This window comes from Amblyraja radiata, chromosome 10 (assembly GCF_010909765.2).
Source record: "Amblyraja radiata isolate CabotCenter1 chromosome 10, sAmbRad1.1.pri, whole genome shotgun sequence".
In the NCBI taxonomy this organism is placed as follows: Eukaryota; Metazoa; Chordata; class Chondrichthyes; order Rajiformes; family Rajidae; genus Amblyraja; species Amblyraja radiata.
Window position 1 is genome coordinate 5,516,202 of NC_045965.1, and position 27,511 is coordinate 5,543,712.

The following is a 27,511-nucleotide window of genomic DNA, read 5'->3' on the forward strand; positions in this document are numbered from 1 at the left end:
TCCCAGTTACCTGCTGCTCTGTAATTCCACTCAGCATTTATACAGAGTTTGACCCTTGAAATTATGCGCACACTCTAATTTCTTATAATTGAACACAATACATTTCCCACAACACTTATACAAATACATTAACACTAATGGCCCTGTCTCACGGTGCGAGTCCACCTACGAGTGATCCCGAGTGAAAGAAAAAATCAAACTCGTGGTTGCCTACGAGATTCCAAGTTTATGTTCACGAGTTTAAACGAGTTCCCACGTGTATGTCTAAGTTTGCCGTTTACTTCTCATTTCTGCGATGTACCAAGTTACTCTCCCGAGTTACCAAGCTCGTCTCCCGAGCCAACAACGACTACCGATGTGTGGAAAAATCATCACATGGTAAAAATGATGTCATGCAGTTTTTTTTCACTATAAAAAGACCCAGCCTGAAGAACGATCTCGACCCGAAACATCACCTATTTCTTTTCTCCAGAGATGCTGCCTGACCAGTTTGGTTTAAACTGGTATCTGCAATTCCTTCCTTCAAACCTTTAGAGCATTTTGTTTCAAGAAACAATCCTTCCAAAATTGCATTCAAAAGTCCACTTGAACAGCATTTGTTCAAAGTCTGGCATCAATCATTGAAAGGCAGAGGCTGTTTTGTGTCGGGAGGAACTACAGATGCTGGTTTACACCGAAGATAGATACAAAAAGCTGGAGTAACTCAGCGGGACATGCAGCATTTCAGGAGAGAAGGAATGGGTGACGTTTCTGGTCGAGTCCCTTCTTCAGAATGAAAAAACCTTTCGACCCTTCTCTCCACAGATGCTGCCGGCTTGGCTGAGTTACTGCAGCTTTTTGTGTCTAGTAAGATTGTTTTATTCCCTTAATTTATCTCTCTTCAAAACGTTGGTAAACTTCTAACAAAAAGATTATGTAAATTGAACATTAATATTATTTTTTCTCCCAACAGCAAGGTCCATAGACCAGACGGATAGCAGTGTGTGTCTCTCTACTCACCCAATATGTCCGTCAGAGCAGCCGTCCCACCGTCGTGACAAACTGTATAAAATGCAGTGGCTCAAAACATTGCTGATTGGGCAGATCTGCCCAGAAACCACCACTTTCACACTCACCCCAGCCCTGGGAAACAACATTTTCAGAGCTCTACAGTCACCCAAGCCCGCCCGCGAACCTCTGAATGAAAGACAAAGATGTTTTCTTCAGCAGTGGCGTCCCAGAGTTTCCCAGCGCCTGGCCCAAGTTTCAATTTAAACTCGGGTAAACTGATTTTTTATTAAAAACCCGAATACAATTGGCCCTTAATTGTAAATATGAGAATGTTTTCCTATATTGTACGGTAGACTATCATCCAGTGTAGATACCATAATTTATTGGAAAAATATGAATACACGAATACAGGGGTTAGTTAAAAATTGTAGTCATATCCCATCTACATCTCACTTTCTCCCGTTGTGTTTCTAAGAAAGGTCATTAAGGACTTATGTTATGTGTTTTTGCTGGACTGAAAGCAACTCATTTACAACGTAAAGTTGTGGGTAACTTTTTAGGAGAATACTTGTGATGTAAAGAACTTGAAATTAATTTATTTTACATAACACACAAAAATAACTCTGGTCTTAATGCAGCTTGTGAACTTATTTGCGGGTGCGGCAGCATCTATGGAGCGAAGGAAATAGGCAACGTTTCAGGCCAAATCCCTTCTTCAGACTGAAGAAGTGTTTCAGCCCAAAACGTTGCCTATTTCCTTCGCTCCATAGATGCTGCCGCACCCACTGAGTTTCTCCAGCACTTTTGTCTACCTTCGATTTTCCAGCATCTGCAGTTCCTACTTGAACTTGTGAACTTATTTTGTGAACTTCCCCATTGAATGCTTCCTATCTTTTGCAAGCATATTGCACGGGTTAGTACAAATACAGTTAAAACTCTGAATAACAACATGCCATGAAGGAGCTTCGAAAGATTCATTTATCAAGAAGCTAGAGTAACTAAGCGCGACAGACGGCATCTCTGGAGAGAAGGAATAGGTGACGTTTCGGGTCGAGACCCTTCTTCGGATTAAACCTGCATCTGCAGTTCCTCCCCATTTATAATTTTTACATTTATAAAATTCCCATTTATAAAATTATAAAATAAAATCCCATTTACAACATTGTTTTGACCAATTGTTCTCTAACGCGGACAGACTGGGTGGAAAGTGATGCCTGACAAAAATCCCCTGTATAACGCATCAGCCTTCAATAACTGATGTTAATGTGTCGGATATAAATCCTGAGACGGGCCACATGTCCCATATATCTGCTTCTCCATAAAAAGTGCATTAACCTAACAGGGATTCATGGAACCGTTTCAATGTGAAAAGTTAAAGTTCTGAAGGGAACTAATTCACTCTCACAATGCAGCTTTCCCAACACTGTATGGTTCATTCTTTTTACCACTGTTTCTCAGATCCCCGGTGAGTGCTTTTTGCTCCTTAACAGTGAATTATTAGATCACTGTAAACTTTTCCATTAGGAACTGACTAATCTTCAACATTTCACTTTTGGCACTCAGGCCAAACCCACGTTACTCACGAGTCACTACAGTAAACACACGGGCTACTACAGTATTACAAGGAGTTTAAAAGTTTCACATTTTTCCTTCAAGAGTAAATTTGACTCGTGGAAATCTTTCAAAATGTTGAAACTTTTTCATAACAAGCTTCCCGAATACCTGCCGTTAGCGTTACGAGTCGCAAAGTTACGTCCACAAGTTCCGACGTTCCCGCTACTTTAATTCTACGTGATTACCACGAGTTTGATTTGTTTTTAACTCGGGATCACTCGTGGGTGGACTCGCACCGTGGGACAGGGGTTTAACACAAATAAAAATACATGCTGTTCAATTCTTTATTGGTATTTAATTTTAGTGCACCATAGAAAGCATTTTATCAGGATGCATCACAGCATGGTTTGGAAACAGCTCCATCCAAGAAATGGCAGCGAATTGTGGTTGCAGCCCAGATCATCATACAAACTAACCTCCCTTCCACTGACTCCATTTACATCTCATGCTGCCTCGGCAAGGCCAGCAGCATAATCAAGGACCAGTCACACCCTGGCCACTCTCTCTTCTCCCGTCTCCCATCAGGAAAAAAGGTATTGAAGTATGAAAACACACACCTCCAGATTCAGGGACAGTTTCTTCCCAGCTGTTATCAAGCAACTGAACCATCCACTCACCAACTAGATCGCAGTCCTGAGCTATCATCTACCGCACTGGAGACCCTCACACTATCTTTAATCGGACATTATCTTGCACAAAACATTATTCCCTTTATCATGTATCTGTATACTGTGGATGGCTTGATTGTAATCATATAGTCTTTCTGGTGACTGGTTAGCACGCAACAAAAAGCATTTTCACTGTACCTCGGTCTACGTGACAATAAACTAAACCAAACCAAACACCCCTCGGCCCACACATTGGGCATTGCATCCCCCACCATAGACCATTACTCCTTCCACCATCGACACTTCACGCTGCCTCAGGAAAGCAGCCAACATCATCGAGGAACCCTCACATCCCAATCATTGTCTCTACTCCCCTCTCCAGAAGATACAAGAAGCTTGAAAGCACGTAGCAGCAAATTCAAGAACAGATTTACTTTAAGCACCGACAGGCAGATGTTTAATTGTAACATTGGAATAGAAGAGTTACCAATGATGAGTTGTCTCTTTTATTCAACATCATCCGTGCACACCCACTGAGGACAGAGACTCCTCAAACAACCATCCCCCTTGTTGGACACAGATGTCATGTGTGGCTCAGTGGTGAGCAATGTCACCTCATGAAAGCTGCTGTCTTTGGGATGAGGCTTTAAGGAGGTGCTTCTCAGGTAGATGTCAGCAAAGCCACGGCATCACCACAAGAGTTCTGCTCAGAGTCCTGAGCTAATATTTATCCTGAAACCAAACAGCTAAACACAGGTGGGCTGTGGGAGAGCTGGGAAGGGGAGGGGAAAGAGGGAGAAAGCAAGGACTACCTGACGCAGGAGATCTGGCCAGATTTGGTTTGCCGTGTGTGAGCTGACATCAGGTACATTGTCACAGCTGGGCTAGGAAAGACCATAGTCCAATCATAGAAACATAGAATCATAGAAAATAGGTGCAGGAGTAGGCCATTTGGCCCTTCGAGCCTGCACTGCCATTCAATATGATCATGGCTGATCATCCAACTCAGTATCTTGTACCTGCTTTATCTCCATACCCCCTGATCCCCTTAGCCACAAGGGCCACATCTAACTCCCTCTTAAATATAGCCAATGAACTGGCTTCAACTACATTCTGTGGCAGAGAATTCCAGAGATTCACCACTCTCTGTGCAAAAAATGTTTTTCTCATCTCAGTCCTAAAAGATTTCCCCTTTATCCTTAAACTGTGACCCCTTGTTCTGGACTTCCCCAACATCGGGAACAACCTTCCTGCATCTAGCCTGTGCAACTACTTAAGAATTTTGTAAATTTCTACAAGATCCCCCCTCAATCTTCTAAATTCTAGCGAGTACAAACCGAGTCTATCCAGTCTTTCTTCATACGAAAGTCCTGACATCCCAGGAATCAGTCAGGTGAACCTTCTCTGTACTCCCTCTATGGCAAGAATGTCCTTTCTCAGATTAAGAGACCAAAACTGTAAGCTGTACTCCAGATGTGGTCTCACCAAGACCCTGTACAACTGCAGTAGAACCTCCCTGCTCCTATACTCAAATCCTTTTGCTATGAATGCTAATATACCATTCGCTTTCTTCACTGCCTGCTGCACCTGCATGCCTACTGCTTCACCTTGAAGTTCACCTTGTGTCAACCTGACGGTCGCATGGCACAGTGATAATGGAGTTAACGACCAGTCAATCTCTGTCTTCAACTGGTCCAGGCGTGGGTGTGAGAACACCCAATGGTGGAAGGTTTTGGACACATTGATCCAACAACACCTATTTCTCCCAGAATGTGCACACCTCACATCCCAAGCTACCCATGTACTGCCACCCAAAACACACCAGTAACAGACACGCACATAAAACCTTTTTCACATCACATTTATTGAACTTGTATTGATACATTGACACATACATAGATTGAATACCTCGTGTGATCCCATACAGGGTTGAAATCTGTTCAAGCACGGCAGAAAAAGTTCTGTAAATGTATCCAGAAGCTCAGACATTTGTGGTGAATCATGGCTGTGGCTTAATTTGTATCTCGTGTGGCATTATGTTTTTAATGATTTACAAAGGTTCACATTTTGATGATGTATTAGGGAACTAACCCATCATCCTCTGGGTCAGTTAATACATCCATAAATGAACAAAACAAGTGTTTGAGAAATGAATCATGTTACACACAAGATTTAAAGCTGTCAGTCAGAACAAGTGAGACATTGACCAGGGTGGGTTTGCCGTGAGATTTATTGATGCTTCTGAATAGGCTGGTTGTGATGGATCCGTGTCCCACAACACAGGAGAAGGTGGTGCCACTGTTCCAGTCCTCTGGAGAAACCTTCAACTGACTGGTCATGGTGTTCCACCCATTCCTGGTGTCCTTGGTCACGGGCTGGTTCACGATCCCTGTCTTCAGAAGGGTGTCGTTGGCCATCCAGGCCACATAGATGTCTGCAGGAGAGAATCTGGTGACCAGGCACGTCAAGGTGGCCGTCTCATCCGTCTCCACCTCATCCAATGAAGGGGGGAGGAGGTAGACTTGAGGACGTCTCTCAACTCCATCTGGGAACAGAGAGAACCTGAGTTAGACTGAATCTGTCGATAATTCTGTACTTACACAATACATTCCAATCTTATACTGACATGGACCCCGTTTACATCCTGAGGGACCTCAGTTCACCTGAAACTAAAGGCTTTCCTTTCTGCTCATTGTAGGGATGTATGGAATAGAAATCATGCCTCTGGTGCAGGGCTGCATGGTGGCGCAGCGGTAGAATTGCAGCCTACAATGCCAGAGACATGGGTTTGATCCCAACTATGGGTGATGCCAGTATGGAGTTTGTACTTGACCACATGGGTTTTCTCTGGGTGCTCAGGTTTCCTCCCACACTCCAAAAATGTACATGTTCTCTGTATGGCGGGACTGTCATATGTTGAGAGAATGGAGCGGCTGGGCTTGTATACTCTGGAATTTAGATGGATGAGAGGGAATCTGATCGAAACATAAGATTATTAAGGGTTTGGACACGTTAGAGGCAGGAAACATGTTCCCGATGTTCAGGGAGTCCAGAAGCAGGGGCCACAGTTTAAGAATAAGGGGCAAGCCATTTTAAACAGAGATGAGGAAACACTTTTTCACACAGAGAATTGTGAATCTGTGGAATTCTCTGCCTCAGAGGGCGGCGGAGGCCGATTCTCTGGATACTTTCAAGAGAGAGCTAGATAGGGCTCTTAAAGATAGCGGAGTCAGGGGATATGGGGAAAAGGCGGGATCGGGGTACTGATTGGGGATGATTAGCCACGATCACATTGAATGGCGGTGCTGGCTCGAAGGGCCAAATGGCCTACTCCTGCACCTATTGTCTATTGTCTATTGTTTGTAGGCTAATTGACTTGGTTTAATTGTAAATTTTCCTTGGTATGTGCTGGGTAGTGTTAGTGTGCAGGGATCGCTGGTCGGCCCGGACTTGATGGGCCGAAGGGCGCTGTACCTCTAAACTAAACTGAACTATAGCTTCCAGTGAGTTTAAATTGGTTAGTTAATCAACAGGAACCACTGAATGTTGAGACTCTACAGAAAATGGAACTCAGTCCTTGGACCAGCCTGGTTCTGCGCTGTCTGTTCCATCTCCCCTTCTGCTTAAATGATCGGCTGGTGTTTGCCTCAAGCTCCCTGCCCTTCCAGTCCTGACTCAGTCTGTATCTCGGCATGTGAAAGCTGCAAATCCCTCTCCCTCGACTCTATCTAAGCAACTCACGCTGTGGGAATAAGTGTGGTATTGGGCGAGGCTGTCGTGGTGACTTGGGATTTTAATGATGTGGTTAATCAGCTGAGTTTAATCTTATTTTGCTCCCTCACACTCTCTGACCATCTGTAAGTCCACCCAATATCCATTAGATATCCACTGGAGATCAGAAAAATCCAAAGGAATCTGAGAAAAACTATTAAATTCTTAATCGGATTGATGAAGGGGAGCCAGTGGATATAGTGTATCTAGACTTTCAGAAAGCCTTTGATAAGGTCCCGCACGGGAGACTGGTGACTAAAATTAGAGCACATGGTATTGGGTAGGGTGTTGCCGTAGATAGAAAATTGGTTGGCAGACAGGAAGCAAAGAGTAGGAGTGAACAGATCCTTTTCAGAATGGCAGGCAGTGGCGAGTGGAGTGCCGCAAGGCTCGGTGTTGGGGCCACAACTGTTTACCATATATATTAATGATTTGGAAGAGGGAATTAGGAGCAACACGAGCAAGTTTGCGGATGACACAAAGCTGGGTGGCAGTGTGAACAGTGAAGAGTATGTTAGAAGGTTGCAAGTTGTCCTGGACAGGTTGAGTGAGTGGGCAGATGCGTGGCAGATGCAGTATAATATAGATAAATGTGAGGTTATCCACTTTGGTGGCAAAAACAAGGGGGCAGATTATTATCTCAATGGGGTTAGGTTAGGTAAGGGGGTGGTACAGCGAGACCTGGGTGTCCTTGTACACCGGTCACTGAAAGTTTGCGTGCAGGTACAGCAGGCAGTGAAGAAAGCTAACGGAATGTTGGCCTTCATAACAAGAGGATTTCAGTATAGAAGAAGAGAAGTTCTTCTGCAGTTGTATAGGGCTCTGGTGAGACCACATATGGATTATTGCGTACAGTTTTGGTCTCCTAATTTGTGGATGAATATCCTTGTGATTGAGGCAGTGCAGCGTAGGTTCACGAGATTGATCCCTGGGATGGCGGGAATGTCATATGAGGAAAGATCGAAATGACTAGGCTTGTATTCACTGGAGTTTAGAAGGATGAGGGGGTATCTTATAGAAACATATAACATTATAAAAGGACTGGACAAGCTAGATGCAGGAAAATGTTCCCAATGTTGGGCGAGCCCAGAACCAGGGGTCAGTCTTAGAATAAAGGGGAGGTCATTTAAGACTGAGGTGAGAAAAAACCTTTTCATCCAGAGAGTTGTGAACTTGTGGAATTCTCTGCCACAGAGGGCAGTGGAGGCCTAATCACTGGATGGATTTAAGATAGAGTTAGATAGAGCTCTAGGGGCTAGTGGAATTAAGGGATATGGGGAGAAGGCAGGTACAGATATTTGGCTTAAAACCAGAGAGATAATAATCTGTCCCCTTGTTTTTGCCACCAAAGTGGATAACCTCACTTGTATCTATATTATACTGCATCTGCCCACTCACTCAACCTGTCCAGGACACCTTGAAATCTCCTAACATCCTCTTCACTGTTCACACTGCCACCCAGCGTTGTGTCATCCGCAAACTTGCTAGTGTTGCTCCTAATTCCCTATTCCAAATCATTAATATATATGGTAAACAGTTGAGGCCCCAACACCGAGCTCTAGGGGCTAGTGGAATCAAGGGATATTGGGAGAAGGCAGGCATGGATTATTGATTGGGGACGATCAGCCATGATCACAATGAATGGCGGTGCTGGCTCAAAGGGCCGAATGGCCTCCTGCTCCACCTATTTTCTATGTTTCTATAAACAGGTGAGGCAAACGAAGAATGTTTCAGATGTTGGGGAATCCAGGCCAGGAGATGACAGTCTGAGGTGAAGGTGTGTAGGTGTGAGAGGGGGAGAAATGTCTTCACACAGACAGTGGTGAACCTAGGCATTCTCTGCCACTGATAGCACTGAAGCCCAATTATTAGATATATGCAAGAATGAGTTGGATCCAGTTCTAAGGGTAAAGGGATCAAGGGATATGGAGAGAATGCAGGAAGAGAGTACTGAATATGGATGATCAGCCGTGCTCATATTGAATGTCTGTGCAGGATTGATGGGCTAAATGGCCTGCTCCTGCAATTATTTTCTATGCTGGATATGATAAGTGTGTCCATTTGCTCAGATCAGACTCGCACCAACCTTTGACAACACGTACCTGTCGGCTTCTCCAAGGATCTGCTCTCCGGTGTTGGCAAACTCTTGTCCTCCACCACACACATGTACACAGCCCCACTCTCCCACTCTGCAGCGGGGACCGTCAGTCCGCTGGTGATGGTGTCTGTACCTCCGATCCTCTCTGCACCACGAGTTGTCACCCCGTCTTCTCTCTTCATTCCATTCACTTGCCAGGTGACCCTGAATCCCTCTAAATCACCGTGAACCACCTTACACAGAATGGTGGCTGTCTTGTTGATCCAGATCTCTTCGAAGGAAGGTTTGCTTAAAGTGACCGAGGGGCGGGTATCTGAACAATCATCTGGGAGAAATCACAATTATTATGTCATCGTTCCCTGATGGAGCAGCTTGCCACTGAAGTATTTTGTGCTCATCTCCACCGAATGATATGCTGATTCCATCAACATCAGGGAGATTTATCTACATTGGTGTAGGAATGAAGCTTCCTATTGATCCCACAAGGAAACCGTGCTAAACAATGTGAATTAACAAGTTGACTTTTACATTATTTGACAGTTTTGTGATCACTGAACCTGTTACCAGCTATTTACTGAATCAAATGTATAAAATTCCCTCTGAGGAGAGGCAAATCGAGCTAATGTTTGAGGTCAAAATGTTCAGTTCAGTTTAGTTTATTCACACGTGTACCGAGGTACAGTGAAAAGCTTTTGTTGCATGCTAACCAGTCAGCGGAAAGTTCTTCACTTTATATTATAAAATAGAAGCAGCTGCATTATTTTATTTAGTCGCGAGTGGTCCGGAGTAGGATGAAGAAAGGTCTTGACCCCAAACCTCACCTCCCCATGTCCTCCAGGGATGCTGCCTGACCTGCTGAGTTACTCCAGCACTTTGTGACCTTTCATTTAGTCACAACTGTTTAAATGCATTTTGTATCCATGAGGTGTAACTAAACTCTCCTGCTGCTTTGTCAGAATGTTGTGTGTTGCAGCCGGCCTGCACCAGAGGCTGCTACACATTGCCCAGACTGACTGTAGCCACGCTGGGGCAGGGAGAGAGCTGCTCTGCTGGACACTCTGTCACAGCTGAGGCACCCACTGGCATTAAGTACAAAGGCAGAGGGAAAGACTGTTTTGAAGAAGAGTATTGTGGATCTCCACCGTGTCTGGCCTGTCGACTGGCTTGGATTGCCCTCAAGTTACTAAAGCAATGTCAAAGATACAATTATTTCTGTGGCCAGATTCACTTACAAGCCCACAACAGGACTGCACCATGTTACAGTGCTGCCCATGTGTGGCACAGTTTACAATGTGGAGAATGGAGTGAATCCCAGGAGCCTACCTTGGATGTTCTTCACCTCCTTCGTGATGATGGTGTTGGAGGCGCGATGATACACTGTACAATTGAAGCGTGAGCTTGACTTCCAATCCTCTGTACTCATGGTCAGGAAGTGGCTGGCACTGAAAGTTCCCCCCTGCTCCAGAGCAGTTGGTGCAGCGCTGGTGTTGTTGGAGATCTGGGCACCGTCTTTACTCCAAGTGACGTTGATGAGGTCTGGGTAGAATCCAGAGACCACACACTCGAGGGTGACCTTGTGGCTACTCTTGGTCTCTTCGTGTGCTGGAAGCAGCAGTCTGACTTCAGGTTTTCTTGGCACAACTGGAACAGAGGAAAATAAATGTTAAACTCTCTCATAGAGTCATAGAGTGATACAGTGTGGAAACAGGCCCTTCAGTCCAACTTGCCCACCCCGGCCAACATGTCCCAGCTACATTAGTCTCTCCCACCATGTTTGGTCCATGTCCCTCAAAACCTGTCTCTGTCTGTTTTTTTTAATGTTAGGATAGTCCCTGCCTCAACTACCTCCTCTGACAGCTTGTTTCATACATTCACCACCCTTTGCGTGAAGAAGTTACCCCTCAGATTCCTATTAAATCTTTCCCCCTTCACCTTAAACCTATGTCCTCTGGTACTCAATTCACCTACTCTGGGCAAGAGACTCTGTGCATCTATCCAATCTATTTATCTCATGATTTTATACACCTCAATAAGATATTCCCTCATCCTCCGACGCTCCAAGGAATAGAGTCCCAGCCCACTCAACTTCTCCCTATAGCTCTCTAGCCCTGGCAACATCCTTGTAAATCCTCTCTGTACCCTCTCTCTCTCTCTGCCACAGCCATTTAATCACTGATCTGTTGCCCACCTTTGTTATGGTTGGTCCGCGCTGACACTGGTGAGGATGATGAAGATCGTTGGGCGAAGCACACAAACTCCACCCCGCTGGTCCACTCCTCCACGCTGGTCTGGAGTTCACTGATCACTGGGTTTCGGGTGCCTTCATGGCTCGGTGTACGGGTCACAACTCCTTCACTTCTCTCCTTTCCTCCCACCTTCCAGGTGAGATGGACCTGGCTCGGATCACTACAGATCACTGAACACACCAGCGTTGCGGTCTTGTTGATCCAAATCTCTTTCATGCCAGGATTTTGAATGAAGACGGCCAATACTGTGGATCAGAAATGGAAAAGTTCAGAATTTTAGTTGAGACTCATCTGTTACTAAAGGGCCTGTCCCACTTACGCAACTTTTTCGGCGACTGCCGGCACCTGTCATAGGTCGTTGCAGGTCGTCCAAAATTTTCAACATGTTGAAAATCCAGCGGCGACCAGAACAAGGCACGACTCATTGGGCGACTACTCATGACCATACAGGCTTCACCTATGTCGTCAGGGTGTCACCTGTATGGTCGTGAGTATTCTCCTCAGTCGCCCAAAGAGTCGTAGCGCCTTTCTGGTCGTCGCTGAATTTTCAACGTTAACATTTTTCAGCGACCTGCTGCGACTATGACAGGTGCTGGCAATCACAGAAAAACATTGCGTAAGTGGCTCAGGCTCTTTATGGAAAGGCAGGGCAGAAATCCAAACAGGTGTCTCATAAAAGAACTTTAAGATGTTTATGTCATCACATAAAAGACTGATCAATGGCAGATCAAACTATACACTGGCTAGATTTATTGCAAACAGAATAGCAGAAAAACTTGTGTTAAATAGCAGGTTGGGTGTTTTGACTGAAAAAAACAGAACAAAGGATCCGTCAACTGGGATTTGACTCTTTCCCATCACCATGATCAGCTGGTACATTACAGGGGCACAATTTGATATGTGCTTTGCTTGGAACTCCTGCAGCATCGATTAGTAATACTGAGCAACATGAATGAGAAAAGCAACTTTTCTCCCTGTAGGCCAAGCCTGGGATTCCCTCAGTTTAAGAATGTCACATGCTGATATCACAGCCTTACTCTGACCATGTGTCTCACCATCTCTGAAACCTTCACCACAAACACAACCTTCAGTAAAGGTGTCATTCTTCCAACTCAGGGCACTCGTAAGCCTGCACTCCTTTCACCTTTGTACCACTTGCTGTGTCACGTTGCAGTGTTGCCCACAAGCACCAAAACTCACTCAGCCACAGACTAGTGTCAGTTTAGTGTGACTGTGCTCCAGTGAAGACTTTGAGGCGTTTCAGTAATTGATAGAAATGATCTGAAATAAATTAGTGGCTGACTCTCCAGCGACAGCAGAGCAAATCATAAATGGTTAGAAGTATCAAGTATCAAGTATCCTGCTGCAGATTGGGATGAAATTCTGCATTAGATGTATTTTCCCGTTTCACATCAGAATCATTGGGCGAGGAAGAGAATGATTTATTCATTCATTGTCCCTGACTGACCTGCACTGCCACTTGTCTTCTGAAGCAGAATCATGAGTCTAGTTGCACTTAGCTTACTCTCATGTGTGCACTGTTTACACACTTAGTCACTTGGACCACTTGAGCTGATTTTGCTCTCAAACACTTATTGTGGAGGGTGATTACGTTTGTGTCAGAATTGAAACTTTCAGTGAGCCTGGAGATCAAAGCCTTCAGCTGTGTAGAAAGCAGAGGTCATACACTGTGTCTGTCTGACAGGGGACGTAACATTTTGTCAGTGTAAGGTGTTGTCTATTTCGCAACCCACCCTTTAAGCAAAATGGCGAGCAAATTCCTTTCAAAAATAGATATGTGTGTGGTATTAGTGTGGATGACAGTTGTTGCAGTGTCATCAGAAATTTGTAAGCCTAGTTTAACAGTGTGCAATGTTTTTGCTTTGTGAATCTTGTTTTATTCTGCAATGTGATATTGTTAAACATGTGTGTTTGCAAGATGCTCAATCCCGTCCCATATCAGTGACAGTCATGTAGTTCCACCATCACGGTCTCGGGGGGGGAAACCGCCTCATATGAAACCTGGCAGAGTATGGATACTCTCCATGCTGTCAAATACTGGTATCTTCCACAAGAGACATTTTGTCTTGCTCATCCTTAGATGATTATAACCAAACAGGTCCATTCCTTGCAACATTCCTTGCATTCCCTGAGTTTCTCCTTTGGACTGAGGTCTGCGTCCGGGAGGTGGGTTAATAAATCTGTGGCAATTTGTGCTAACTACGGTTTTCACCCAAAGCCAGTATAGGACAGGAGACCGGTTAGAGCCCTGGGTCTTGCCTCACCAGTTTGCCTTTATTATAGGGTCACCCAATTTTTTTCTGAGCCACTTTGACATTTCACACTGTTCACCTTAAACATCTCCTGCCTTTCGATCTCTGGGTGGTCATTGCTGACTAGAGTCTGAGCATGAATAATTCTGGCCAGTGGCACTGGGATGTGAAGTAGCAATGTCTGCAAATGAATGAATACACAGGCAACAAGTGGAGGGGAGAGGGAGGCAGCTTGAATTGGGTATTTCCCCACTCTGGTACACTTTGATCCCAATGGACACCAGGGGTTGGATTTGAATCTTATAAATGGGTTGTAATAATAGAATGACAAATTCCATACGCAGCCAATTACTTTATTTCACACTTTCCTGCCCAACAATGATACTGCCGGGTAGAACCATCTGAGAATGTCACATCGAGATTACTCTGATAGATGAACTTCGGCAGACACTTCGAACAGCCGGGACATTCTCCACCTGGAAATGGAAGATTCATTTATTTAAATATTAAGAGATTTTTACCTCCTGTGTTGAGGAAACAGGAGATCCACATATTCCCAGTCTGTGTCCTCAGTATTTATCAGCATAAGATTATGCCGACCACGATAAACTGCTTCACTTTGTCCAGGATCAGACAACACTTTAAAGAGTGTGGAGATGAGTTCAAAAATAATCCAGGCACTGACATTTCAATGAAAGGGAAAGGGCAATCTACAGGTGAGTTGGACAGTTTGGGTGAGTGGGCAGATGCATGGCAGATACAGTTTAATGTGGATAAATGTGAGGTTATCCACTTTGGTAGCAAAAATAGGAAGGCAGATTACTATCTAAATTGCGTCGTTAGGAAATGGGGAAGTACAATGGGATCTCGGGGTCCTTGTTCATCAGTCAATGAAAGTAAGCATGCAGGTACAGCAGGGAGTGAAGAAAGCGAATGGCATGTTGGCCTTTATAACAAGAGGAGTTGAGTATAGGAGCAAAGAGGTCCTTCTGCAGTTGTACAGGGCCCTAGTAGAGACCACACCTGGAGTATTGTGTGCAGTTTTGGTCCCCTAATGCGAGGAAGGACATTCTTGCTATTGAGGGAGTGCAGCGTAGGTTCATCAGGTTAATTCCCTGATTGGCGGGACTGTCATATGCTGAGAGAATGGAGCGGCTGGGCTTGTACACTCTGGAGTTTAGAAGGATGAGAGGATATCTTATTGAAACATATAAGATTATTAAGGGTTTGGACACGCTAGAGGCAAGAAACATGTTCCTGATGTTGTGGGAGTCCAGAACCAGGGGCCACCGTTTAAGAATAAGGGGTAAGCAATATAGAACGGAGATGAGGAAACCCTTTTTCTCACAGAGTTGTGAGTCTGTGGAATTCTCTGCGTCAGAGGGCGGTGGAGGCCGGTTCTCTGGATACTTTCAAGAGAGAGCTAGATAGGGCTCTTCAAGATAGCGGAGTCAGGGGATATGGGGAGAAGGCAAGAACGGGGTACTGATTGGGGATGATCAACCATGATCATATGGAATGGCGGTGCTGGCTTGAAGGCCTACTCCTGCACATTTTGTCCATACAGAACACTCAGGAAACAAGATGGATTTGGAGAAACTAACACAACGAAGACAGTGAGAAGGGAAGAAAGATCTTCTCCAGATATCGAATGGGACCTGTGGTTTAATCACTGTTCATTTTTCTTACCACTGCACACAAAGGCAACTAGAGGAGTGAGAGTAAACACACTGGTGAGCTTCCTCTCTACATGTCCTGTAGAATGAGTTAGAATTACAGATGGAAAGCATTGGCTTAAATTGCAAAAAGCCAAATCTGAACATAATACATCGCTCAACAGGACTGATCACAGCGACAGGAATTTGGTGGATATGTCAGTAAGATTGTTTAATGCTGTAAGTAAATTAACAGACGCCACTCACCCTCTTGATATCTCATGTTGATCCTGTCGCTGAAGCCGGAAGCCGCGTGGGTCACTTCACAAGTATATTCCTGTTTGTTGGTCCATTCCTCCACACTCAACGGCAGGTAAGCAACTGTTTCAAATCCACCGTTAGTTCTCGGAGTGGACGGGAGAACGACGCCCGCTTGATTAAGTCCAGCTTTTTTCCAGGAAACTTTAATATTGTCAGGAGAGAATCCGGATATCATGCAGCCCAGGACAGTTTGATTGTGGAGAACCTCCGGAGATGGAACAAGGGGGATGAGCTGTGGAGCTGTAACATATTTAATATCTGTTATTACATGATTCCTTCAGCCACATTGCAGGATTCCACTCTCCCAGCATCTGGGACAAGTGCCCCAGTACCAGCCCTCCCCACAATGCTAGTGATATGCCGGTGATGTGTTGATACGGTGGATCCCACAGCCAGATGGTGCTCAGAGCTGTGATTGGGAGGCTGGGTTAGAACACAGGCCTCCCCAGCAGTGTGGGCCACTCTGCAGTGGTAAGGGTGGAGGTGGGTAAGTGGCGTACAGACCATCCGTGATCTCAGTGTGTGCTGGAGCAGACACAGGAACAGATGAGACAACTGTTTCTACTGGCAGGAGGTTTGGGAATCACAACTTTAAGTTGGCTTCACCTCTTCTTTGTCTGTAACTCGTTTTCACCTAGCCCACAGCTAACAATGGCCTGTTTCCTTTATCAGCATTACTTTTTTGCATATCTTTCGTTTATTAGTTCTATAACTCTCTACATCACTGTCGATATCTCTTTTCCCTTTCCCGACTCTCAGTCTGAGGAAGGGACTCATCCCAAAACGTCACCAGAGATGCTGTCTGACCCGCTGAGTTACTCCAGCTGTCTATGTTTGCTTTAAACCAACATCTGCAGAGTCTTCTGACACCACTTTAAGTTTAATGGGAATGGAGGTCAGATGGATGAGAAACTTATTTTGTTATGACTTGATCAGCAATGATTTGATCAGAACTGGAAGGCAGTGGTTAAAAGTGAGAGTGGAAGCAGATTCATGTCATTGCCACAAGGAGGCTGTATTTCACTTGGTGAGGGGTCGGCTGCAGGGTTGAGGGGGAAGTGCAGGAAGAGTGAGGAAGGTTTAAATCTCCACACTGTGCACGGGCACAATAGGTGTGGCTCTGTGCACAGCAGTTGATCTGGAGGGAGATGTTTGGGGGGGTAGAGAGCTGCAGGAATTAGACAAAGCAGTGGATAGAATGGAGGCAGATCAAGACGAGATGCTTCCTCCGTGAACACCCCCCACCCCCCCTCACCATTATCTCCTTCCACATACATTACCACTGTCTTGTTCCTTGAGCAGCAGCACTCTGGCTGATAGGAGGAGAATGAATGAGCAAAATAAGTCATTCGCTTCCTCCTACATTGTTCGACAAAGGCTTCCACTTTAGTTCTATCATCAGCTTTAAATGGACAACAAAATCTCACACTAACCTTGAGGCTTCTGGATCTCCGTTTTCACCATGTTGTCCGGCTTGGATCCTGCTTTGCAGTAGTAGGTTTTCCTGTTCCAATCTGCCACAGGGACTCGCAGCAAGCTGCTCATTGTGTACTTGTTGTTTTGTCCCAACACTGGTGGGTACTTTGTGATTCCAGTGGCGATGACCCCACTGCTGGTGGACCATGTCTGACTGATGATCTCAGGCAGGTAGTCCTTGACCAGACAGAGGATGCTGATCTCTTGGCCAGATTCTGTGTTGCAGGAAGAGGTGATGTGGACTGAAGGCAAAACCACATCCTCTGAAATGGAAATAAATTAACAGTTGGTTCTGTAGTAAATGGATTATTACCAGTGCGTGCAACAGGTTCATGCTGATTGCTGAGTAAATGTAGGTGATTCAGGCTGAGAGAAGGCCAGGCAGAGCAGAGAAATGGTTCCTTTCCCAATCCCTTTCACACCGTGCATGACCAAGCAGTGAAATGCTGATCTCACACTGGCGAAGCAACATCTGCCAACCAGAGGGACAAACCGGCCTGTGCTCTGGGTGATGTGTCCCAGGTCAGGAACCACATGGTATGGTGCCAGATGGACCATATCTACAACCACCGGGCCAAATGGTGCTGGATCTGGCCTGTTGTGGAACTTCTTCAATGCTGGGCCCCGGGAAGTGTTGTACAACTAAGGGATCTTGGAGTACAGCTACACAGATCCCAGGAAGTGTTGTCACAGGTAAATAGGTTGGTAAAAAAAGCTATTCATGTCAGGGAATTGATATACAGTAACCCCTCGTTTTAACAGACCCCTTGATAACAGATTTAGGATATAGCGGACGGACCTGCCGACAGCACCCTTGCACGCATGGCTCTTGACCGCATAGAGCCCCGGCTTCCAACTCCACCCCCGACTCGCAAGTGAGCCCTTCTTCATCCACCACCATATGGTCGGTGATGCTGCTGTTGTTGCGGCTCACGGAGCCCCGAGATGAGCGCTTTCTTCAAGCTGCCGTCCTCGACAGGACTTGCTTGGTCACCATGAGGCTCCCTCCCCTCCCACCTGCTGCCGCTTCAACCTGTCGGCTCTTCACTTTGTCCATTCCCTGCTCGACCGCCATCTGCCCCTCATCCTCCCCTCGCTCTGTCAACTCAGCCTCTTCCCCCTCCCCCCTCCCCTCCTCCTTCTCCCTGGAGTCACCAACATACTGCACCTTGGAAGCAGCAGCTGGTGAGAGGAGAAGGTGCCCCATGGTGAGCGTGCACCCTGTCAGTAGCAGCGGCCTGAAGAAAGCACTGCCAGCCAGAGGCTACAATGTGAGCCACAACCACAGCCGTCACCGGACCGTGCGGTGGATGAAGAAGGACTCGCTGGTGCAGAGCAGAGGCAATGGCGCCTCGTTTTAAAAGTAACACAAAGTGCTTGAGTAACCCAGCAGACTGAATCGGTCTGAAGAAGAGTTACCACCTCACCTATCGATGTACTCCAGAGATGCTCCCTGACCAGTTGAGTTACTCCAGCACTTTGTGTCTTTTTTGTATTAACCAGCATCTGCATTCTTTGTTTCAACTACATACATGGATAAAACCTTACTCATTTAAAGCAGATATTCGACAAAAATGGATACGAGCCCCCCCACACCATGGTCCGTTAAAATGAGGGTTTACTGTTCAGAAGTTGGATGTTATACTAGAGTGTTACAAGAAATCGGTGAGGTTGAATTTGGAATACAATGTTGAGTTTTCATCAAGCTGCTCTAGGAAAGATATCATTAGGCTAGAAGAGTGCTGAGAAGATTCACAAGAATGTTGCCAGGACTCAAGGGCCTGAGCTGGAGGGAAAAGTAGGGCAGGCTCGGACTTTACTCCTTTATACCTCTAGAAGGCAGAAGAGTGATCCTATAAAGGTGTATAAAATCATGAGGGGAATAGATTGGGTGAATGCACAGTATTTTACACAGGATAGGGGAATCAAGATATAGGTGTAAGATGAGAGGAACAAGATTTAATGGGAATGTGTGGGGAACTTTCTCATACACAGGGTGGTGGGTATATGGAACAGGCTGCTAGAGGAAACAGTTGAGGCAGGTACGATAACAGCATTTAAAAGACACTTGGACAGATGCATGGATAGGAAAGAATTAGAGGACAGGAGGTAAACATGGGCAAGTGGGACTAGCATACATGAGGCATCAGGCTGCCTTGCACGAGCTGAGCTGAAGGGCCTGTTTCTGTGCTGTATGACTCTATGTCTCTGAGTTATTAATGGGCTGGGAAATGCTTTGAGATGAGATGCGGGATAGTTATCTAAATCAACATGTAGAGGAACCAACGAGAGAGCAGGCTATTTTGGACTGGGTATTGAGTAATGAGGAAGGGTTAGTTAGCAGTCTTGTTGTACGTGCCCCCTTGGGCAAGAGTGACCATAATATGGTTGAGTTCTTCATTAGGATGGAGAGTGACATTGTTAATTCAGAAACAATGGTTCTGAACTTAAAGAAAGGTAACTTTGAGGGTATGAGACGTGAATTGGCCAAGATTGACTGGCAATTAATTCTAAAAGGGTTGACGGTGGATATGCAATGGAAGACATTTAAAGACTGCATGGATGAACTACAAAAATTGTTCATCCCAGTTTGGCAAAAGAATAAATCAGGGAAGGTGGTGCATCCGTGGATAACAAGGGAAATCTGGGATAGTATCAAAGCGAAGGATGATGCGTACAAATTAGCCAGAAAAAGCAGCATACCGGAGGACTGGGAGAAATTCAGAGACCAGCAGAGGAGGACAAAGGGCTTAATTAGGGAAGGAAAAATAGATTATGAAAGAAAACTGGCAGGGAACATAAAAACTGACTGCAAAAGTTTTTATAGATATGTGAAAAGAAAGAGATTAGTTAAAACAAATGTAGGTCCCTTGCAGTCAGAAACAGGTGAGTTGATCATGGGGAACAAGGATATGGCGGACCAATTGAATAACTACTTTGGTTCCGTCTTCACTAAGGAAGACATAAATAATCTGCCGGAAATAGCAGGGGACCGCAGGTCAAAGGAGTTGGAGGAATTGAGTGAAATCCAGGTGAGCCGGGAAGTGGTGTTGGGTAAATTGAATGGATTAAAGGCCGATAAATCCCCAGGGCCAGATAGGCTGCATCCCAGAGTACTTAAGGAAGTAGCTCCAGAAATAGTGGATGCGTTAGTAATAATCTTTCAAAACTCTTTAGATTCTGGAGTAGTTCCTGAGGATTGGCGGGTAGCAAACGTAACCCCACTTTTTAAGAAGGGAGGGAGAGAGAAAACGGGGAATTACAGACCAGTTAGTCTAACATCGGTAGTGGGGAAACTACTAGAGTCAGTTATTAAAGATGGGATAGCAGCACATTTGGAAAGTGGTGAAATCATTGGACAAAGTCAGCATAGATTTACAAAAGGTAAATCATGTCTGACGAATCTTATAGAATTTTTCGAGGATGTAACTAGTAGCGTGGATAGGGGAGAACCAGTGGATGTGGTGTATCTGGACTTCCAGAAGGCTTTCGACAAGGTCCCACATAAGAGATTAGTTTACAAACTTAAAGCACACGGCATTGAGGGTTCAGTATTGATGTGGATAGAGAACTGGCTGGCAAACAGGAAGCAAAGAGTAGGAGTAAACGGGTCCTTTTCACAATGGCAGGCAGTGACTAGTGGGGTACCGCAAGGCTCAGTGCTGGGACCCCAGCTATTTACAATATATATTAATGATCTGGATGAGGGAATTGAAGGCAATATCTCCAAGTTTGCGGATGACACTAAGCTGGGGGGCAGTGTTAGCTGTGAGGAGGATGCTAGGAGACTGCAGGGTGACTTGGATAGGCTGGGTGAGTGGGCAAATGTTTGGCAGATGCAGTATAATGTGGATAAATGTGAGGTTATCCATTTTGGTGGCAAAAACAGGAAAGCAGATTATTATCTAAATGGTGGCCGACTAGGAAAAGGGGAGATGCAGCGAGACCTGGGTGTCATGGTACACCAGTCATTGAAAGTGGGCATGCAGGTGCAGCAGGCAGTGAAGAAAGCGAATGGTATGTTAGCTTTCATAGCAAAAGGATTTGAGTATAGGAGCAGGGAGGTTCTACTGCAGTTGTACAGGGTCTTGGTGAGACCACACCTGGAGTATTGCGTACAGTTTTGGTCTCCAAATCTGAGGAAGGACATTATTGCCATAGAGGGAGTGCAGAGAAGGTTCACCAGACTGATTCCTGGGATGTCAGGACTGTCTTATGAAGAAAGACTGGATAGACTTGGTTTATACTCTCTAGAATTTAGGAGATTGAGAGGGGATCTTATAGAAACTTACAAAATGCTTAAGGGGTTGGACAGGCTAGATGCAGGAAGATTGCTCCCGATGTTGGGGAAGTCCAGGACAAGGGGTCACAGCTTAAGGATAAGGGGGAAATCCTTTAAAACCGAGATGAGAAGAACTTTTTTCACACAGAGAGTGGTGAATCTCTGGAACTCCCTGCCACAGAGGGTAGTCGAGGCCAGTTCATTGGCTATATTTAAGAGGGAGTTAGATGTGGCCCTGGTGGCTAAGGGGATCAGAGGGTATGGAGAAAAGGCAGGTACGGGATACTGAGTTGGATGATCAGCCATGATCATATTGAATGGCGGTGCAGGCTCGAAGGGCCGAATGGCCTACTCCTGCACCTAATTTCTATTTCTATGTTCCTATGTCCTGGGGTTGTGGAAACCTTCAACAAAATTAAAAAACATCAAATAAAAGTGGAAATAGTGGGGTTGTCAGAAACTGTACTGAAAGAGTTTGATGATAGAGCACTGAAGTGAAAGGGTGATTCTGCTTCTCTCCCCACAGATGCTGCCTGAGCTGTCGAGTGTTTCGTGCAGGAGGCTCAATTATATCAGGCGGCGAGACTTGTAGCTCACAGTGTTTTCCATCCCGGGATCAGCAGGTGGTGAGTGCAGTTTAATTTGGATCAATGTTCCTAATGTGGTCAGGAGGTGGGTCAGAGACAGGAAAACACATCATACTAGCAGCTGGGGTGAGGAGCTGGGTGCTGGGGTGAGGAGCTGGGTGGAGTAGCTGGGTGCTGGGGTGAGGAGCTGGGTGGAGCAGCTGGGTGCTGGGGTGAGCAGCTGGGTGGAGCAGCTGGGTGCTGGGGTGAGCAGCTGGGTGCTGGGGTGAGCAGCTAGGTTCTGGGGTGAGAAGCAGGGGTGAGCAACAGGGTGCTGTGGCGAGGAGCTGGGTGCTGGGGGGAGGAGCTGGGTGCTGAGGGGAGGAGCTGGATGCTGGGGGGAGGAGCTGGGTGCTGGGGGGAGGAGCTGGGTGCTGGGGGGAGGAGCTGGGTGCTGGGGGGAGGAGCTGGGTGCTGGGGGGAGGAGCTGGGTGCTGGGGTGAGGAGTTGGGTGCTGGGGGGAGGAGCTGGGTGCTGGGGTGAGAAGGGGCAATAAACTGCCCGTCTGGGTTGCCATCCTGGGGGCATTTAGTGCCAATTGCGTTGCTGGGTCAGGGGTCAGATATAGGCTCGACTGGGTGAGGACAATAGATCTCCTCCTCTGAGGGACAGCAGGGAAACTGAGAGGTCATCATTACTGTGGATTTGTGCACAAAATCCAGGTTACTAACAAAAGAAAATCTGACACAGGTCCAATCTGTCCCAGATTATGAACAAAGTTTAAATTCCACAGTTGTTACGGAATTAAACTGGGGTCTGATTGTAGCCTGATGCCCGTCCATTGGATCACTGTAACTGTGGTGTCTCGGACAACATTTCCCCCTCACCAGCGGTTTGCCGATTCTGCTGTGTGCAGAGTGGATCCACAGTCCCTCCTTTACAACACGGCTCTATTGTGAACATGCCTCACTGCCTGTGAAGCGCTCGGGAACACCATGAAAGGTGCTCTGTCAATCACTGAGATTCACTGAGACACCAGCAGCCCTGGTTAATGGAACAAAGCACTTGTTGGACAAACCCAGTCAATCGGCTGGCGGAGGAGGGCAGCAAATTAGAGCCGTTCCTCCATCTGTGAACTGGGAAAAAGCAGTTCTTTTGTGCAGCAAAACCCACGTCAAAAACACCAAGCAACTTGACTCAGAATCTAAACTATGCGCATCAGTGAATTCACAATGAAGAATAAAAGGTATTGACTTACTAAGGATCTCTAAATGTTGAAATTCAATACAAGACGCAAAGAAAACCTGGTGTACTAAAACCCACATCTACAGTAGAACCATGTACAACATTCTCTCATGTTCAAATCATTCATTATTGTGAACCTTTGTTTTTGAACCAAACAGCATCAATTTGTTTTACAATCTAGAGAACGTTTTGTGTTCTGAAGCATTTACACAAGGAGTGTTTGACAGAGCAATGTAGAGGGAGCTTGACTCTGTGTCAAACACTCTGTCCCTGCACATGGGAGGATGTAACAGTGTAGAGGGAACTTCACTCAGTGTCTAACCCTGGGTGTGTGTGGAGACGGTGTGGAGGGAACTTCACTCCTTGTCTAACCTGTGCTGTCCCTTCCCTGGGAGTGTTGGGACAGGACAGATGTAAATTTGTATCTAATCTGTAGCTGACAGCACAGTGACACGGGGAGATTTATTCTGCATTTGACTCATGCTCTGTCTGACCTGGATGTGTTTGATGGGATCGCTTTGCGGGAGCAGGTACTGGAGTCATAGCGTCATAGATTAATAGTGTGGAAACAGGCAGATTAATCTCCAAAAGACTGGAGGGTGGCTGATACTGAAGCGTAATTGAAGAAGGACATTAGAGCCAAGCCAGGGATCTAAACCAGTGAGCCTGACGTCATTGGTGGGAATGTCCTTAGGGATCGGAACTACCAGTATTTGGATATGCACGGACTGATTAGGGATAGTCCTAAATTTGTTTACAAGATCTAGATCACTTGGGAGGGTGGGCCAAGGATTAGGGGCAGCACGGCTTGTGTTGGGGAAACTGTGCCTCATGAACCTGATAAGGTTCAACAAGGTATAGCATGATGGGCTGGCGTGGAAGGTTAGATCACATGAAACCCAACATGAGCTAAATTCACTTGGAGGAAGTGGACTGCTGCAGGAGTCAGTGCTGAGACCACTGTTGTTGGTTATCTACATTAACAGTTTGCCATACAATATAGTGGACATTGATAGTAAGTTTGCAGATGACACCAAAATCAGTGTATGAGTGGACAGTTAGGAAGGATAAGTTTACAATAAGATCTAGATCAGTTGGGAAGGGGAGCCAAGGAACGCCAAATGGAATTTAATTCTGACAAGTGAGGGGGTGGTGAACTTTGGTAGATCAAACCAGGGCTGGACTTACAAAGTAAATGGTAACGCCTGAAGAGTGTTGTAGAACAGACAGATGTGGAAATGCAGGGGCATGGTTCGCTGAGAGTGGCGAGTTAGGTGGACAGGGAGCTGGGGTGGCTTTTGGCAGACTGCCTTCAATGGGAAGGGTACTGAGTATAAAAGTTGGGACATGATAATGCAGCTGTATAAGTCATTGGTGAGACCACGCTTGGAGTAAGTACTGTGTGTAGTTCTGGTCACCCAGCTACAGGATGTCATTATATTGGGAAGGACTTGGAAAAGATTCACCAAGATATTGTCTGGACATGTGGGGTTCTGTTTTAGGGAGAGGGAGGATAAGGTGGGTTTTTTCCCCCTTTGGAGCAAAGGACACTGGGCAGCAACCTTATTGAGGTGAACAAGATCATGAGGGGCATGGATAAGGTGCACGCTCACAGGCTTTTTCCCAGGATAGAGGTTTCTAAAACAAGAGGGCACAGGCGTAAGGTGAGTGGGGAGAGATTTAAAAGGGGACTTCAGGGGCATTTTTATTCACATTGGGTCGGCAGTATCTGGGATGAGTTGCCAGAGGAAACTATAAAAACAGATAGAATTACGATTATCAAACAAATCCGGTATATGGATGAGAAGGATATGTGGCCAATGGGACGAGCCCAGAAAGCCAGCTTGGTCGGCATGCACAAGATGGACTGAAGGCAGATGATGGCGAGACTCAGGGAAAGAACAGCCTGTGGGGCAGTTCAACGTGGTGGGAAATGTACTGTTGCTGGGTAGATTCTAACTGGAGAAACCCGCCTGTCTCCAGGAAATCCGTGCAATTGTTCCAAATATCACACCGAGTTCAGGTCAATTACAGAATTGGCAAAGACCATACATTAATAAAACACAACTGGGTAAAATGGAATTGAGGAATTGGTCTTACCTGAAGTCACTGTCAGCGAGGTTCCTGCACCCCAGTATTCAAGATAGTCACACTGCTCCATCTTCCCACTCAGTCAGTACAATAACTCCACTCGCCCTCCACATCCAATAATCTCAGCAAAGTGTCAACGTGAAATCTGCCCGGACCAGGAGCAGCCGCTTCCTGCATTTCCATCCCAATCTCCGTCCTTGTTCAACCTCTGGTGTGAATAAAAGAGGCATTTTTGCCGTTTGCTGCCACCGGCTCTGGCCGTCCCTCACAAACACAATCGCCTCCTTTCGGGCTTTTAACCGGCCAGAAATGGACATTTCTTCCCTGCAGTGCGAGCCAGGCTTCAGGGATTTGACTCTGGCAAGCAGCAATGCTCAATGGGTGGAGACAGACTGCGCTGCGGACGCTCATTTGTCGGGGGCAGTTTTTGTTCAGCTCTCCACCACCGTGGGCCAGTATACACGGTGATTCACCGCCGCTCACAAACTGCGCTATCACATCCAGCCCGAAATCCAACGCTGGCCAGAGTGGACAGCGGCTTAATTAAAGCCCCGTCCATGTGTGTCCGTGTGTCCCACACAGCAGTGTCCAGTCTCGGCCATTGCAGCCCTGGAGTGGACAGGAGATAACCCACCGCGACTGTCACCGTGCCTCGACCCACAGCGACTCCTCGCTGCTTGTGTTCCCACATCTCCAGTGGAACTTGTTCCCTGTGTCAGATGATGCACTCGGGATCTGGTTTATATCCACGGGTCCCGAGGAAAGGCGGCGGCGGCAGCGCCCAGAGACGTGATTTAAAGCGTTTGGTTGCGGCAGGTTTTTGTATGGAGGAAGTCCCATCTCTCACACTGTGCCACCCATATAGTCACTGTGATTCACCGCCGTACAATAACCCCCATCCTCTCTCACTGTCTCCGAGCCCAGTCACTCCGCACGTCCGACTGTCAACTTGGAGCCCAAGGTCTCTCTCTGTTCATCGATGTTCCTTCTCGTCCAACCATTGACCGAGTCTCAGAGACGGACACCGGGTCTGATCGACCCGTGACTCCAGATCCACCCACGGCGCTTGGCTCCGAGCTGACGGCAGGTTCTCTCTCCCCTGGGTTGTTGTATCGGCCCGGCCCCGCTTCCTCTCACTGTGTGTCTCGCACAGTAATAGGTGGCCATGTCGGCCAGACTCAGGCTGGTCATTTGGAGATAGACGTTGCTGCTGTCCGAGGAAACCTCGAATCGGCTGCGGAAGGCAGGCGCGTATAGTTTGCTGCTACCTGCCACTGCCCCCACCCACTCCAGCCCTTTCCCGGGGACCTGTTTCACCCAGTGCACCCAGTAGCTGCTGAGCCTGAACCCGCTGGTTGCACAGGTCAGTTTGAGGGACTCTCCGGACTTCGCCACCGCGGTCGGGGTCTGATTCAGCACGATCGCGGATCGAACGCCTGCCAATAAAAGAGAAACAAAGTTGAATAAACAATTGAAGAGGCAGAGGGTCAAAGAGTGTCCGAGAAGCAGCCCGGCCCCGAGTGGGGGTGACGCCCGCCCGCCCGCCGCGGGGGGACACCCACCTGGCAGACAGGACAGAAGGAGACAGAGATAAGCAGCGACCCCCATCACTCTGAGCACTGACACACACTTGGACACTCCAGGAATGGGCGGCTTCAGCTCAAGGCCGGCTTTGTCGGGAGCAGCAGTCAGCGCTGTTTAAATAGGAAAGTGAGCTGTGAGAGAGAGACAGAGAGAGAGGTAGCCGCGGGTTCCCCGCCCACTGAAACCAGAGGCGCGGCTTCCTGTCCCTGCCCCCAGCACCCAGTTCAATTCCCCAAAAGGTGTTTGTCTCCACAACAAGTGGAGGGGCAATGATGAGATCCGGATTAAAGATTGATCCCACTCTGCTCCATCCACTCATTACAATGATGAACACTTTGTGGAGCAAGAGGTCACTCAGATCCCCAGTGAGGGGCTGAGTTAAAAGTCGGTGTACAGATATCCCCCTGTGAGAGAGGGACACCTGTCAATGTGGATATCCCCTGCCTTGGGAGAGAGGGGCTAAGGTTGACCGATCAGTGTACAGATATCCCCCTGAGAGAGAGAGAGAGAGAGAGGGACAGAGAGACACAAGTTAGTGCAGATATCCACATCAATGAGAGGACTGAGAGACACCGGTCAGTTTGAGTTGAGGTTGAGTTGAGTTTATTGTCACATGTACCGAGGTACAGTGAAAAGCTTTAGTTGCATGTTAACCAGACAACAGACGGACAATACATGATTACAATTGAGC

At 46.6% G+C, this 27,511-nt stretch overlaps 1 gene segment (V, D, J or C); it reads right to left on the bottom strand.

The window, feature by feature from the left end:
* Nucleotides 1-5,059: 5,059 nt before the first annotated feature.
* On the bottom strand, nucleotides 5,060-26,927 carry LOC116977460. The segment is given in 9 exon segments: nucleotides 5,060-5,757; nucleotides 9,086-9,406; nucleotides 10,405-10,722; nucleotides 11,270-11,572; nucleotides 15,523-15,816; nucleotides 17,010-17,315; nucleotides 25,246-25,306; nucleotides 26,374-26,672; nucleotides 26,799-26,927. Coding segments are annotated over 9 exon segments (2,334 nt in total).
* Between the last annotated feature and the right edge of the window lie 584 nt (nucleotides 26,928-27,511).